This window comes from Anolis sagrei, chromosome 4 (assembly GCF_037176765.1).
Source record: "Anolis sagrei isolate rAnoSag1 chromosome 4, rAnoSag1.mat, whole genome shotgun sequence".
Classification (NCBI taxonomy): domain Eukaryota; kingdom Metazoa; phylum Chordata; class Lepidosauria; order Squamata; family Dactyloidae; genus Anolis; species Anolis sagrei.
The window spans coordinates 100,610,200-100,627,077 of NC_090024.1; the positions used below are offsets into that span (position 1 = coordinate 100,610,200).

General features: G+C 41.9%; 1 protein-coding gene across 1 annotated transcript in view; it reads left to right on the top strand.

The window, feature by feature from the left end:
- The window catches only part of MYO10 (myosin X), a 208,192-nt gene that overhangs the window by 121,660 nt on the left and 69,654 nt on the right, over nt 1-16,878 (top strand). Inside the window, exons 15-19 of the mRNA XM_067467535.1 lie at nt 3,182-3,274; nt 4,154-4,222; nt 4,659-4,741; nt 7,901-8,009; nt 8,602-8,682. Of these exons, the coding sequence (XP_067323636.1) occupies nt 3,182-3,274; nt 4,154-4,222; nt 4,659-4,741; nt 7,901-8,009; nt 8,602-8,682 (435 nt within the window). The remainder of the gene's footprint in view (nt 1-3,181; nt 3,275-4,153; nt 4,223-4,658; nt 4,742-7,900; nt 8,010-8,601; nt 8,683-16,878) is intronic.

Consider the following 16,878-nt stretch of genomic DNA (forward strand, 5'->3'; position numbering starts at 1 on the left):
TTTCCCGTTACTTTCTGGTTTCGAAGCGCGGAGGTGGGCTGCGTCCCATCCTTGACCTGAGACACCTTAATAAACACATTCGGTCAAAGAAATTTAGAATGGTCACTCTTGCCTCCATTTTACCATTGCTGTCTAAAGGGGTGTGGTTTGCTACCATCGATTTAAAGGATGCGTATTTCCACATATCCATTGCACACCACCACCGGAGATTCCTCGCCTTCATGGTGGGAGACAAAGCTTACTGTTTCAATGTCCTCCCCTTTGGGTTGTCCACGGCCCCCCGAGTGTTCACAAAGTGTATGTCGGTGGTGGCCGCGTACTTACATACGAGAGGCGTTACGGTGTACCCCTATATTGACGACTGGCTGATTGTGTCGAGGTCGAGAGAGCAACTCCAGACTCAAATCTCTTGTGTTCTATCTCTTCTCCAGTTGCTCGGCTTGGTGGTCAACCTCGACAAGTCGTCCCTGTGTCCCTCTCAACGGATCAGTTTCATCGGTGCCATGCTGGATTCGGTCTCCCAGAAGGCCTTCCTGCCACCAGACCGCTTCAACAACCTGAGGGAGATAGTGCTACAGGTCATGCGCTCCCCGTCGGTGTCAGCCAAACAGATTCAGATCCTGTTGGGACACATGGCGTCCACCACGTCTGTTACCCCGTATGCCAGGCTGCGCATGCGGCCCCTCCAGTCATGGTTTGTCTCAACGTTCAACCCGCTTGTGGACAACCCTTCCATGCGGCTCACGCTGCCGGCAGCCGTTCGTCATTCCCTCTATTGCTGGCAGGATGCGCTGTGGGCCTGTGCGGGGCTACCTTTTCATCCACCATGTCCCACTCGGGTGATCACTACGGACTCCTCCCTCATGGGTTGGGGTGCCCATTCCGAGGGGCTCATCGCTCAAGGCGTGTGGGAAGGAGAAGAAAACACCCTTCACATAAACATGTTAGAGCTCCTCGCGGTCGAAAGGGCGCTACTTTCATTCGAAAAGGTCATAAGGGGCCAGATAGTACAAATCCTCACCGACAACACCACGGTGATGTACTATCTCAACAAACAGGGGGGCACCCACTCTCTTCCCTTGTTGTCTCTAACGATCCGAATTTGGGATTGGTGTCTGGATCGAGGAGTACATCTCTTAGTAACACATCTTCCGGGAGAGCAGAACTTGCTGGCGGACACGCTCAGCCGGAGTCCTCTAACACACCACGAATGGTCTCTTCACCACGAGGAGGTCCGGAGGCTCTTCCTGGCGTGGGGCACTCCGGAGGTGGATCTCTTTGCGACTCAGGCCAATTCGAAATGCGACCTGTTCTGCGCTCGGACCCAGGCCTCAATAGAATCAGGGTGTCTGGGGGATGCCTTCCTCCTAGACTGGTCGACTCGACTTGTGTACGCGTTTCCTCCCTTCCCCCTTCTTCTGAGGGTGGTGGCCAAGATCCAAAGGGAAAACGCACGGTGCATTTTAATAACCCCGTGGTGGCCTCGCCAACCCTGGTTTGCCCCACTCCATCAAATGGCGAGAGGAGTATTCTTCCGTTTTCCCGACAGGTTCGACCTCCTGACTTCGCAGAACGACCAAGTTCTGTACCCGGAAGTGGACAGACTGAAGCTCACAGCGTGGAGGATCCTTCCCCTTCCCTAGCTTCAGTTGGGACATTATCCTCTCCGGTGCTAGCAATCATTGATGCTGCACACAGGCCTTCGACGAAACGCTCTTACGTCTATAAATGGGCGAAGTTTAGCTCGTTTGTCCGCTCAAAGGGACTTGACCCCATCACTGTTCAGACTTCTGTAATTTTGGACTTCTTGGTGTCCCTAGCGGATTCGGGACTATCTCATTCTTCGTTAAAATGTTACCTGGCGGCGATTTCCTGGTTTAGAAGGAAATCGGGTTTGCCGTCATGTTTCATGGACCCTTTGGTCAGGACTTTTTTGCGTGGATTTGCTAACATCAGGCCTGCGGTGGCTCCGATCGCTCCCTCTTGGAGCTTAGAACTTGTGTTAAACTGTTTATCAAAACCCCCTTTTGAACCATTGGCTAGGGTCGACCTTTCATTTTTGTCATGGAAGACAGCCTTTTTGGTGGCAATTACATCTGCCAGACGCTCTAGCGAGCTATGTGCGCTACGAGTAGACCCACCCTATCTTAAGTTTCATGGTGATAGGGTGGTCTTACGTACAGATGTGGGGTTCCTTCCTAAGGTGGCTACTCGTTTTCACATATCTTAGGAGCTGGTGCTTCCGGGGTTCTTTCAAAACCCGACTACGCCTGCGGAGCGCGCTCTGCATTTAATTGATGTACGCAGAGCTCTCGCATTTTATGTGGATAGGACAGCTCCGTTGCGAAAGACTCCTAGATTATTCATAAAATATCGTAGTGATGCCATTGGTCTTCCTTTGTCTTCCCAGAGGTTTTCCTCTTGGATAGTTTCCGTTATTCGTTTATGTTACCGCCTGGCTGGCAAAGATCTGCCGTTGCAGATACGGGGTCACTCCACCAGGGCTGTGGCAACGTCAACAGCCTTTTTACGGGGAGTGTCTTTGGATGCCATCTGCCGGGCCGCTGTTTGGTCGTCCCCTTTGACCTTTGTGTCACATTATAAGGTGGACGCTGTTTCTCAAAGGGACATGGAATTTGGTAGAGCGGTACTGTCTTCGGCGGTGGCATGATCCCGCCTGCCAAGATGGATGCTCGCTAATCTACCAAATGTACGATTCACAGTGACTACGACAGGAAATTATAAGTTGCTTACCTGTAACTGTAGTTTCCTGAGTAGTCACCTGTGAATTCGTACATACCCGCCCTTCCTCCCCTCGAGTATCATGCCACGCCGTTTAGCTGTTTTTTGCGGCTAAGAGAACTGACGGCTAGTCCCGCCCTCGGGCTATATATACTCGGGAGGAGGAGGGGCGGGCCTAGCTGAGGGCTGGAAGTTTCTTTTTCTTTCTAGAAGGTTCCGAAAAGTTGTATTGCGCAAGCGCAGGGATACCAAATGTACGAATTCACAGGTGACTACTCAGGAAACTACAGTTACAGGTAAGCAACTTATAATTCAAGCAGTCCATTTATAGAGCCACTCCACTGTTATGGTTTTCAAAAAAGGATACTTCACAAACATAAATGGAAACTTGAAACAGTATAAGCTATCTTAACGCTGTGTTCTTGTGTCTTGATTTTAGAAACTTGGTTTATTAGCACTTATCAATGAAGAAAGCCATTTCCCTCAAGCGACAGACAGCACTTTGTTGTCAAAGTTACACATCCAGCACGCTGTAAGTAATATCCCTGTCATTTGTTTACTTGGGGATGGGATAGGATTTCATGTAGTTAGGACATTTCTTTGGACCTGCATTGGACATCTTCCCTAATATGCAGGTTGCAATGCTGCTGTCTATCAGCTTACATAATTCTATGGAATACAGTCAGCAATAGTTCAGAAGATAAGTTCAAAAATATTTTTATTAAAGCAGAAAATGTGCATATTAGGTAAATTTGTATACAAAATGCATAGATTAAAATGCACATTGTATTTTTCCTATTAAAAGCAAGTGCATGTAGATGCAGGAATGTCACAGATGGGCTTAGGAAAGCATACATGTGAATCTGGCATGGACTAGGAATAGACTGAGTCAGTGTTCTCTCGTCCTACTAATTAACTTTCAAATATGTACTTGCAAATTATGCTATTCAAAGTACAAACTATTCATAATTTCAAAGTACGAACTATTCATAGTTTGTACTTTGGAAGACCTGTAATTTCATCCAGGTAAGTAGGCCTTCCTCAGATCACAACTATTTCGTGTCCTCATTGTCCTTGTTACTGTGGTTGGAGCTAATGTCCAGTCTATTAGTTGTTGGCCAATTGTATGGTGAGCTTCTGCTATTTTAATCTCTAAAGTAGGACTTTGTAAAAGGAAATGTTCATAGACATTAGAAAATCTTTGCTTTGTGGATCAATACAGAGAAAATGAATATGTGGAATTTCAGTATTATAGGATTAATTAACCATAATAATGCTAGAGAAAGGCTTTGTTGGAAGCTGGTTTATTAGCGGTTTCTGACAGATTTTGAAATAGTATGTCTTCCTTCCCTCTGCATTCCCATATTGTAACCTAAATAGATTTATCTTTTTTATTCCATTTTATAAACAGAACAATCATTTTTATGTCAAACCAAGAGTTGCTGTACATAACTTCGGAGTGAAACACTATGCTGGGGAGGTAATTTCTCTTTTTTCATATACACTGAAATTTGGAGCAATAATGTTAAAGCAGTGAGTTTTCCGGGCTGTATGGCCATGTTCCAGAAGTATTCTCTCCTGATGTTTCACCCACATCTGTGGCAGGCATCCTCAGAGGTTGTGAGGTCTATTGGAAACTAGGCAGGTGAGGTCTATTGGAAACTAGGCAGGAGAGAATACTTCTGGAACATGGCCATACAGCCTGGAAAACGCACAGCAACCCAGTGATTCCGGCCACGAAAGCCTTTGGCAACACAATGTTAAAGCAGTAGTTCAGTTTTTGCCATGCAGCCACTTGCAAACTAACTGAGGCATTCAGTTTCTTCTTTGCTCTTTACAACAGTAGCTCTGTGGGCTGCTGTTACAAGAAGAGGGCTATTTATGAACCCAAGCCTGTTCTGTCTCTTTCTAAATAGGTCCATTATGATGTCAGAGGATTCTTAGAGAAAAACAGGGATACTTTCAGGGATGATCTCCTTAACTTGCTACGGGAAAGCAGGTATGTCATTATTTCATCCATGTCCTTGTTTTTGAAAGATGCTAAAAATAGTGGGTTCCAGCCATAATGTAACCTGGTACACAGAGCAATCTGTATTATCCAGTTCTAAAGAGAATACTGGAAGACATTATATGTTGAAAATACTGTATTTAGTGTGGGCTTATCATTCTGTGCAGTCATTTCCTGCCCTAAACTCTGGAATGGCTGATAAGTCTGTTACTGGTGTGGTCATTCATTTGCGCTAATAAATTTATGCTGAAGATCAGTAAAGATTTTCTTCCAACCCATAAAGTCTTTTAAAAACATGGTGCAATTCCACATGCTGTGAGATGCTGGGCATATGAGATAAGTAATTTTGCTCTCGTTAGGGAGGCACAAATGGACTGTCTAATTTAAGAGGTGAGCAAATTTGAAGGTACCAGTTATAGTATGCTGAAACTTGTTCTAATAAATTGTGGACATAGAGGAAGCTGATAACGAGATACTTTATTCTGAGGAATGTGTAAACTCTACATATTTATATTTTTCAGAATGTGTTGTAAAATCACTTGAAGTGAAATCACTTGAAGTGATGGTCCTAACATTCCAGCCTCAACACTTAACTGTAGATAGAGTTCTTAGTAGAAACAATCATTGCCTCAAGTATTACTTGTAAAGTCCTAACGGAGAGTCCATTTTGCAGATAAAATATCGGGCTGCTTCCAGGGAATCTGCAGAGCTTGCATGTTGTATTTTGTATCTACATCAGTATTAAACATAGAGGAACATGAAAATGGCATAGAAAATATTCTGCGGCAATTGGGAATGAGAATATACATGGAGACTCTGGCTGATATTTCCCTAATATTCATTGTTAATTATCCATTCTCCCAAATGCAACAGCTTTTCAGAGAAAAGCATATGCCAGACAATGAATACACACAAACTATTTTGCATAATTTGTAGAATAAGAGAGTATGGTAAAAAGTCCAGTATCACTGAGCATCCATAAATGCGGCATAAGAAGATTAAACAACATCATGAATTTTTCAGAGGAATACTGTTTGGTGTATAATAGAACCATACCTATTAGATTTTGTGGCTGATAGACAAAGCAATCTCAATAAAGTAGTGAAGAGTAAAGACGTTACACTGACAATAAAGATCTGCATAGTTAAAGCAGATTCTCTCTAGTAAACTATGGATACAAGAGCTGGACCATAAGGAAGGCTGGGCGAAGAAAGGTAGACACTTTTGAACTGTGATGCTGGAGGAAAATTCTGAGAGTGCCTTGGATCGTGAGAAGATCCAGCCAGTACATATTCCAGGAAATAATGCCTGACTGGTCACTGGAGGGAGGATATTAGAGGCAAATATGAAGTACTTTGTCCACATCATGAGGAGACAGGAAAGCTTGGAGAAGACAATGATGCTGGGGGAAATAGAAGAAAAAAGGAAGAGGGGCCGACCAAGGGCAAGATGGGGGATGTTATCCTTGAAGTGATTGGCTTGACCTCGAAGGAGCTGGGCGTGGCAACAACTAACAGGGAGGTCTGCCGTGGGCTGGTCCATGAGTTCATGAAGAGTCGGAAGTGACTGAACAAATAAACAACAAAAAGACAAATCAGTAGTAGCAGTATTGAAAATTATCAAGTCCACTTTCAGCTATGTTGTAGACAGTATTCAATGTTTGCCCCAAATCTGGATGAATGCTGTAAAACTAAGGTGCTCCTCTTTGCTGTTTGCAATGGCCCATTTAACACATGTTTAAATCTAGATATTTTAATTAAGAAATCACCCGCAAAAGCCCTGTGTTTACATATCCATGGGTCAGTGTGAATTTTATACATTAACTTATCCAAAAAGAAACAATCTCCTCTGAGCAGAGTGGCAAAAGGCAAGAGTTTTATGCATCCAGGAGAACTTAAAAGAAGTACTGCCCCCCTCTATTCTCTCTGTTGTATTGCTGCTCCTGGCCTTTTTTAATGCCTGGGTCGGAAATAGCAGTGCTGGCCAGATGCACATGGTCTCGTGAGATAGCATTGGTGCTTCCCCTCTCTATGAAATGACTCTCAACTTATCCACAGATCATAACAAAATCCATAACTTTGCCTCCCAAACCTGCCCTCGACATATACATGAGCATATATGGTACCTTATTTATTTTGTATCAAAAGCATTGCATAAATAAGTATAAAACTGATAAAATAAAGGAAGCACAAGTGGCTAAATAATTTTAGACCAAAAACAGGCAACAGTGACCACATTGTCTGTAGCTTTAAACAATTATTCCTCTGTGCATGAGGCAGGGCATAATGGACAAGCATACAGATGCGGAGTTGTTTTGTTCTGCTCCACAGTCGCACAAGCTAGAGGATTATTCTAGGTAGTGCCATTTTGCCAGGTTGTCTTTTGATCTGCCCACTCCACTTCTGAGTCTGTTCAGGGACTTCCAAGTTGCCCATTCTTGAGTTGCTCCTGGAGGAAGACCCTCCTAAAGGGCCATACAATTAGGATTTTCTGGTTTAGCTGCCCAGTGGGATACTCATGCTGTTGCTGGGAGAACATTAAGAGGAGTGGTGATTCTCATGAAGCTTTTCCTTGAGTTGAGTCTACTGGGGGGAGGCTGATAGTCATACAGTGGGTGGCTTTCACAGTGTTCAACCTTATTTCTCTCCCAGTTAGCAGTAACTTCCCATCACACATCGGAGGGAGGGGAGCAATGGCAGCTAGTTACCCAAAAGCATTGCTATATATGCTACCTTGCGTACTATCAACCCCACTCCTTCAGTGCTATACACCACTGGATGATAATAGTCTGGAAGTTTATGATTTTTCCTTGACAATTTGAAATTTAAAAACAAGGTACATATTCATTGTTTCATTGTTTTAAAATGCAAATGTGTGTGTGGGAGGTATAACACCCTTTATTGCTGGATTCAGCTTGCAGAGACTGCAAAAAATAGTCCACCACTCCTCTAACATTTGCAAGTTAATGTTCAAATGTATTGACAGATGTAAATTAGCATTTTAAAAAACCTGCCGTGTTTCTCCAGTGGGACATATTAAGAATAATAATATTTAGAGCCCCATTTCTTAATCCAGTGACACCTCCTGGTTAGAGTTTATGATGCATCCTTTACATTTAAATCAACGTAACCTTCTTAACTCCCATTTCAGCCTTGATTTCATATATGACCTCTTTGAACACGTTTCGAGCCGCAGCAGTCAAGACACTTTGAAAGGTGGAAGCAAACATCGAAAACCCACTGTCAGCTTACAATTCAAGGTTAGTTGCTTCTTCTGCTTAGCTCTTCATTGGGTTGGTAAGGAGATAATTGGTGTCTTTATTTCTGTATGAAATTCCCAACTATAGATAGGAGCCCCTGATGGCGCAAGAGGTTAAACTCTTGTGCTGGCAGGACTGCTGCCCGAAAGGTTGGTGGTTCAAATCCAGGGAGCAGGGTGAGTTCCTGCCTGTCCGCTCCAGCTTCCCATGAGAGAAGCCTCCCACAGGATGGTAACATATCCAGGCGCCCCCTGGGCAATATCCTTGCAGATAGCCAATTCTCTCATACCAGTTTCTCAAGTAACTCCTGACACACACAAAAGCCAAAACTATAGATAGAAATCTTTCAGAAAAATAAAATGTGGTTTTTCTCTGGGGTTTTCTGTCCCACTGAAAATAAATATTTCGTTATTTGTGGCCTTGCAATTTCGTTGGCTTTGGGGCTCATTAAAATGGTCCATTGATGTAATTTGCAGATCAGGCCACTAGGTGCTGCTACTGTGACTATTAGTAGCAGCTCACTGAGATAAGTTTGGGTTAGAAGTTTAATTCTGTCCCCTCCACACCCTTCTACTTTTTTGTTTTGTTCCAGGATTCACTACATTCCTTAATGGCAACACTAAGCACGTCTAACCCTTTCTTCGTTCGCTGCATCAAGCCCAACATGCATAAGGTAAGGTTTGAGATTGTTTTTGCCTGGGAGCTTGTTTGTTTGTTTTATGCCATATGTCTTGGGATTGATCAGTTTATCTATATGTGAAATGTCTTCACTGTTCATCATTGTTGCTGGGATCAATGGAGGAATGATTCATATTCTACCCTTTAGAACACTGAATAATTTCAAAGTCAGGCAAGTTTCGGAACTCCGGTTCTGTGCAATCTTTTATTGTTGGTTCCTTCACTCCTTTGAGTTCTGTAAAAGTTGTGTACTTTTAATAAAATCTTTTAAGATGACCCAAAGAATTCATAAATATCTGTTTCCATAATGATTAATCAAATTTTTTGTGCTTATAGTTTGTTATTATGTATTTATATTGCAGCTCTTCTTCCATTTGGAACTCAAGTTCATTGGTTTTGTGAGGCAGACCTAGAACTAGAACCCCACATAGAGTTTGCCCAATACTTCGATGCCTCAGGCAAACAGGTTTTTACTTCCTACAATTACAATTACAGAAGCTTCCCAGATTGACAATGCATACATTACTATTAGTACTGCCAAAGAGATAATATTCTCCAGAAGTTCCCAGGATGGCTTAGAAGATGCAAAGCAGGTCATATGGCACACACAGCTCTGTCTTCCCAAGAAAGAAAAGTGGTTGAGGTTGAGTGTATGGTTTCTGGGCTGTATCACCATATTCTAGAAGCATTTTCTCCTGATGTTTTGTCTGCATCTGTGGCTGGCACCTTCAGAGAATCTCTGTAGAAAAGTGGTTGAGGTACTCAGGGGGAAGAAATAGATTTTGATGGTGGTTGTCTGAGGCAGGTGCCTCCTCTGCCTAATAGCAAGTCTGTCTCTGCAGAGATACATCTCTAAACCTAAACATGAAACTTTCCTCCTGGAAAACAGCCTGAATGTAAGCAGTCAGATCTTTGTGGTTATTAACATAGGCATTTGTTAAAAATACTGCTTCTGCTGATTGCTATTTAATTTGTTCTAATTCAGGAACACCTAACAGCTTTCAGAAAACACTAAGAAATCTTGAAACTTCATTTGAAATTCACAGTTTTAGAATATAATCCAGCATTTTAGGACTGGTTTTATCATATTTTATGCACAGCATGCTACATTTACTCTCGGATCATTGATTTCATTCTATAGATACTGGTCACTAAGTTCAAGGAATCACTTCTGAAATGTATGAGTTTCAAAACATGACCGAACTGAAATAGAAATGCATGACCCATCATTTCAAGAAGTCATAACTTTCAAACTTGGACAGAATTCAGCTGGAATAGATTTAGTCAAATCAAAAGCACATCAAAGAGTTAAAGCCTGTAAGGATACTGGCACATTTCCAAAAAGTCATAAGAACCATAGGGTGAAGACAGGATGGTTGTTTTTTCAAGCTCTGAGTGGAAACATATTGGTACTATTTCTCAGTTCATGCAAGCTTGGGTGAAGTATCCTATTTCTTAGGGTGGGGTGCATATCTCTGCTGTTGACTCTGAAGTTGTCTTAAAGCTTTTTTATATTAAAAAGTATGAAAGCCAATTACAGAAGGAAGAAAAAGATCTCTGGAGGGTATAAGATTAATATATTTATCTATACTCTGCTTTTTAGATTCAGAATGGTCCCTAAAGATAGCTTATGGTCATAAAACATATTTAAAACTCAAATTGACTGATGTATTAAGATGTAGATTTCAGAAGATAAAGTTAAAGGTTTCCCCTGACATTAAGTCTAGTTGTGTCCAACTCTGGAGGGTGGTGCTAATCTCCATTTCTAAGCTAAAGAGCCAGTGTTGTCCATAGACGCCTCCAAGGTCATGTGACCAGCATACTGTGTAGAGTGCCATTACCTTCCCATCAGAGCGGTACCTATTGATCTACTCACATTTGCATGTTTTCAAACTGCTGGGTTGGCAGAAGCTGCGGCTAACAATGGGAGCTCACCTTGCTCCCCAAATTCAAACTGCCAACCTTTTGGTCAGCAAGTTCAGCAGCTCAGCAGTTTAACCCGCTGCATCACCGAGGGCAAATTAACACACAAAATATTCAACATTGTCCGGAAAGCATTAGGAGAAGGAACCATAGTGTATGTTATATTCCATGATTCTTCCAGAACCTGTCGTGCATGTCAAGCGTAAGTTCTTCCAGGGGTGAATTGGCAAACCAGCCTTAAAACTTGCATTTTCTTTAGTTAATGCAGGCCCGTAGCCAGGATTTTGATTCGGGGGGGGGGGGGTCTGAGTCTGAGTGAAAGAGGGTCTATGCTAGCAAACCTTTTGTATTGTTACCCCAATACCCCCATGCATATGGAATATATTGAGTATGGTGATCAGATCATGATATGAATAAACATGACAGTTTAAATAATGCACCAGTAAGGCCTTTTCGCCAACCGCCATGAGAATTTGCCCCCCCCCCCCCCGCGGCTACATGCCTGAGTTAATGTTGAATATATCTCATGATGTGTTTGATTTTGCTTGATAAAATAGCTCCAATTTAAAGCACACTTTACTATTCAGAAAAGCAGTTGTAAAGAGAATGGGAGGTTGTTGCATACTTCACTTTGACATACATTTTCTTGCATTCACTTGCACACACATTAAATATAGGCTGTGCCAACATTTGAAGTCTGGAGATTACTTTGTGGTCAAAGATAAAGAACACATACAAGGTGAGGCTGCATAACTTCCTTTTTTCAAAACTGAATAAAACCCATGCCTAAAGTTTTGTTTTACGTAGTTTTGTAGATCAAATTAGGTAGGTGACGTCCCCTAATTTCTGGCGTTTGTCATGACTCTTGCCAGCATATTAGGCGTTATGTTGGCAGTTTCTTCCTGGATGTTGGTCTTCAAATCTTGTAGGGTCCTTGGATGGTTCACATAAACACGGGATTTCAAAAAAAAAAACCCATAGAAAAAAAGATCACAAGGGGCCAAATCTGGAGAGCGGACCGGCCACTCCAAATCCGCTCGAAAAGTAGGCCTCAACGGCAAAAGCACGCTCCTCACTGTTCCAACGCACGATGGCGACTGAACTGTGTCAGGACAAAACTTTATACTCCCACCTCTCGAACGAGACCACAAGCACTCCGCTACGTCTTCAACCGACTGAATGGCATGCATTTTAAAAAAGGAAGTTATGCTGCCTCACCCTGTATGTATCCTCAAAAACAAATTAACATTTTCTAATATTTTTTTAAAGGCTCACCCTGTACCTTTCTAAAAGAGAATGTGAGCACTTAGAAAACAGAGACTATCCGTATTAAATAGAGAAAAGGGTTGGGGAATGTTTCTGACTATGCCACCATTGACTGTGTGACAGTGGGTGAATAAGCAGGACTTATGAACATATGGCTCATTTTGCAATTCTAACACACAGTGGGATAGAGGAGGTAGAAACTGGAGGCTCATTCCTGCTTCCTGGCACCTAGGCATTCAGCTGTGAACCATCCCAAAAGGTAGCTATAACACATGTTTCTCTATGTATCTCGGTGCCAGTTCAGGCTGCCTTCACTATAGGAGAAGCTTTCACAGGGTGCATGGCTTGGCAGAGACTTGGTAACAGGTGCAAGGTTTAATTGGATGGGAGCCATAGTGGGACAAGACATTCATCTGAGCAGCTCACACACTCAGGAGAAAATAGCTATAGATTAGGAATGAAGTCGTCTTGGACAGATCAGAATTTTATTTAAACTTTGAGATTTGGCTCAAGTTAGTAAACTCCTTTTCATAATGGGAAGAATGTTGTGTGTCTGGGTCTGCAAAAATGTGGGGAGGAAGAAGCTTGAATAATTGTCTAGACAAGGCCTGAGCAGTGACATTGTTGTCCTTCTCCTGTGTAACCAGTAAGTCAAGTGTAACTAATGACTAGACCCTGCCTTTCAAGATGTTGCCTGAGTGAGTCCAAAGGTTTTATGAGAAGCCAGATTCTTACCCACATGGGAGGTCACCCAGGGACAGTACAAGAATCTTTTTCATCTTTCCTCAAAAGAAGTACGAGAGTTGAATGAAAAGTAATGCCTCCACCTTCGTAACTCCTCAACAGATGGCAGTACTGGTATGCGGCAGGTACTGGCTTGTTCAGTAGACTCTCCTCTACAGTTCCATTTTGGCAGGAAGCCTTAGCATTGAATGGCTGTCTTGTTAAAGTGCAAAGTATGGAACCCTGTGCAGACGGTCGATCAATGTGACTTAAGCAACATGCAGTCATTGAATTCTTGACAGCAGAAGGTGCCACCCCAAAGGAGATTCATCAGAGAATGCATGCTGTTTATGGTGATTGTGTTGATGTGAGTACTGTGCATCGTTGGGCGAGTAAGTTTAAAGATGTTGAGGTGGGAACATCTGACTTGTGTGACAAACAAAGAGTTGGACATCCTGTGACAGCAACCACTGAGTTTCACAAGCAAAAGGTTGACAGATTGATTCAGGATGATCGTTGTATCACTCAAAGAGAAATTTCAAGCATAATCGGCATTTTACAGCCTGTTAACTTAGGGTACATAGCAGAAAGTTGCATCTCATGGAGGAAAAACACTACAAACATTCAAAGGGAAAAATAAGATCTGACTGTAATTCGTTTGACACTATCCTTTTAGCCCTGTTGAAAAGGAGACAGCACTACTGAAATTCAGAAGAGTCAGGCTTAAAATCAAATGCTTGTAGTACAAGCAATTTTATTTTCAAGCAAAGTAAATGTTTTAGTGTATACCCTATACCCTCTTGCTGGCAAAACTAAGTTGTCCTAAAGTTCTAGGATTGTGGATTAAATTCTGATCTCATTCTCCATGTTGACATGGTAACCGCTCAGGGAGATATGCAGGCCCTCAATGAATAGCTTGCTAATGAAGCACAACTAGAGGGCAGTTTATTCTCCTCCGAGCAAAAATATTTAGAGTTCCTCACTCCCAGGCTAGACTTTGTTTCAAGCCATCTTGCCCGTTTTATCTTGTAAGGTCTGTAAAGAATCTGTTGGCTTTAAAAGCTATTTACATTCTCCGCACTCATAAGAAAGATTAAGCCTCCTCGGCTCTTGGTGGGGGAATATCTAAAAGGGAGTGCTGCAGAGCCAACTCTAGCTAGGCATGATTTCCTCTGAGTAGCAGCAGGAATGAATTAAAACAAGCATAGCCAAAGATATCACATGAAAGCCTCAAAAGCAAACTGAAGAGAGCTCTGTTTGGTGTGCAAGTTTTAGTGCCTCTGAGTGCAGCTGCAGCGAGAAATGCAGAATTTTACTGACAATTAAAACAAAAAGAGGGAAGAACTCCAAAAAAGGTAAGCAAATCTCCTAAAAACAGATATATAGACAAATGTTTTAGGTGTTTCAACTGAAATCATGGTGAATAGTTGAGAGAACTTGGGTATTTAAGTAAGCATTTCTCTTGGCAGAATGTTCTCACTGTGTCCTGCATTACATGGTAGTAGAAACAGAGGTAAAATAAGCAAACTTCCCAGGGTTTCCTGGGTTTTCTGTGAAAACTTCCTCTTGGAATTGTTTTGCCAGAAAACAGACAAAGCTTTATTAAAACATTTCTTCTTTCAGTCAGTTTGGGGAAAGGTTTGGTGAAAGAAGGGAGAAAGTAGAAATTATCTCTCTTGTATGCCAAACTCTGTGTGTACACACACATACACATATTACTTGCAGGATGCTCTGTATAAAAATTGTACGAGGGAGTGCAAGCATGGAAAGTACAGAAGTTGAAAGAGGTTATCTTCTTTCTTAGGCAGGCACAGGCAAGTTCAAATGAATTTTTGCAATCCCTCTGGCAAAACCTGATGGTACACATTTGTTGAGTCTGGGATTCTGGACCCACTGGCAGACAGAGTGGTTTGCTATAAAAAGGAGAAAGAAAAATAAATAACACCAACAACTTGCTTGGCCTTACAAAAAGATAGAGGGTAACTTATGTGTGTATTTATTTATTTTTCAGGTCCAATCTTGACATCCTCCACATTAATTTGTGTGGGAGTTAAGCAGGACTGGGATTTTTAAAAACACATAAAATGGAGATTAAAATTATTCTTCAAGAATGCTTATTGAAGCACAAGTTTTAACTCAGGGCCCTTCCAGACAGTCCCTATATCCCAGGATCTGATCCTAGGTTTTTTGCTTTAAACTGGATTATATGAGTCTGAAAAAAGTAGATAAACAGAAAACCTGGCATCAGACCTTAGGATATAGGGCCTGCTTGGAAGGGCCCCCAGTGGCAGTTGTTACAGAATAACTGAATCACAAAAAATGATCTAGGGCATCTTAAAAATTCCCATGATATCTAAAATCACATGGGAGAAAATAGAAATGTGTCCTGTTGAAATCTTGAGTCTCCCCCACCTTTTTTTTTTAAAAGAAGACCATGTTGAATGTGTACTCCGCCTACTAGAAGTGGTCTAGATGTCTTAGTAATGGTAGCTCCATTTGGTTTGTCCTGCCACAGAGATCACCTTATACAAGAAGCAGACTGTTTTTATTCTGTTTTATAGTTGAAGAGTCATTTTATATGAAACATGGGATAGGATTTTCCTCTTTGTTCTTGCTATCACTGCTGTTGCTAAATACTATTGGATGGAGAAAAGAAATGCACACTTAAGTAACGCAGTACAGCACATTTTGTGTTTTCCTTCAATTCAAGCCAGTGCTCATGCTTTACATCTGTACATTTGGGTTCAGATGGTGAGTGCAAGCATTGAAAGGCATTTATGACTCTTTGTGTGTTTCTGAAATTGCATAGTCTTCATGAATACAATGTCATGAAATAATAGCTTACAGTAAAGCAGCTTCTTAAGTGAAAATAAATGGCAGTCCTATAAAAAATACAAAATTGCAAACATGAAGTTGAAATCTTGTGCATGGAGGGTTTGGAGGATGCAGAAAGTGGATCAGCAGATGTGAAGAATTGGACCCAGTGAGGCTCAGTTAAAGAAGAACAAAAGTAATATATATATATAGAGAGAGAGAGAGGGAGAGGGAGAGAGAGCGAGCTTAATTCAATGTCTTGTCTTGGAGTAGCTTGCTGTGTTTCCCCTCTCAACCACAGTCCTCCTTACCTGGTGTCATTGTAAGGCACTATGGAATATGAAAATACTGAGCAAATTAAACCAAAGACCAGAGGTCAACTCTATGCAGTTTACAAGCCCTCAAGCTGAATATGACCCATGACCTATCCAATAGATTCCCATTTGAGTTGCTTGAGATTGAAAAAACAAGAGGCCGGTGGTGGCTCATGGCTCCTACAACAGAGAGCAAGAAGCTGCCCAAGGTGCTGAATCTCTTTTAAGACAGAAAAAATGAGTTTTCAAAAGCAGGCAGTTCATATAGAGCAGTGGTTCTCAACCTGGGCTCCCCATATGTTTTTGGCCTACAGCTCCCAGAAATCCCAGCCAGTTTACGAGCTGTTAGGATTTCTGGGAGTTGAAGGCCAAAACATCTGGGGACCCACAGGTTGAGAACCACTGATATAGAAGAAAGCATCTAGGGAAAATGTGAAGAAAGGGAGAACATTCATGAAAATGCATGGAGTCTGTGACATTTGTTAGATGGCAAAAAATTGCAAGTGCTTAATAGCTACAAATATTAAATTATTACAAGTTAAATAGAAAGGCAGTGTATAACTTTCCAAAGTGGCGAAGACTGTGGACAGTGAGTCTGTTCCTTCTGCTGCCCAGAAGTCAACTGTTGATGGACAACTTTATGGCCCCCACTCTCCCCTCTTATGATTTGTCTACTTTTAAACCAGAATTGGATTGGAAAATCTTTCAAATAGAGGATTGTCTTTTCCAGAGTATGATCTGTGGCCATTCCATGACTTTTAAGGGATAGGAAAATATCTTGAGGAGCAAAACATCATCCAATTCCCAGAAGGGTAGCTCAATATGTCCTGTAGTTTCCGATGCTAACCCGTCATCACATTGAATGGGCAACAGGTACTTTTAAGGTCCCAGAAAGCACTGATCACATGGAATTTCCTAAGGAAATAGTTCTAATGAATGCTTTCATTGTAGACTTCTTCCTACAAAGGTGTAAAAGTTATACAATAGTTTAATGTTGATGTATCAATACTAAGATCTCCCCCACCTTTTGGCTTTGAAGTCTGCTATTGGTTTGGCATCTTCCAATTCAGAAGAAAAATCCCCCCTCCCCAAAATGTGCCATGATATGATTTTCCGTCACTGCAGATTATCAACAAGAATATTTTAGAGGT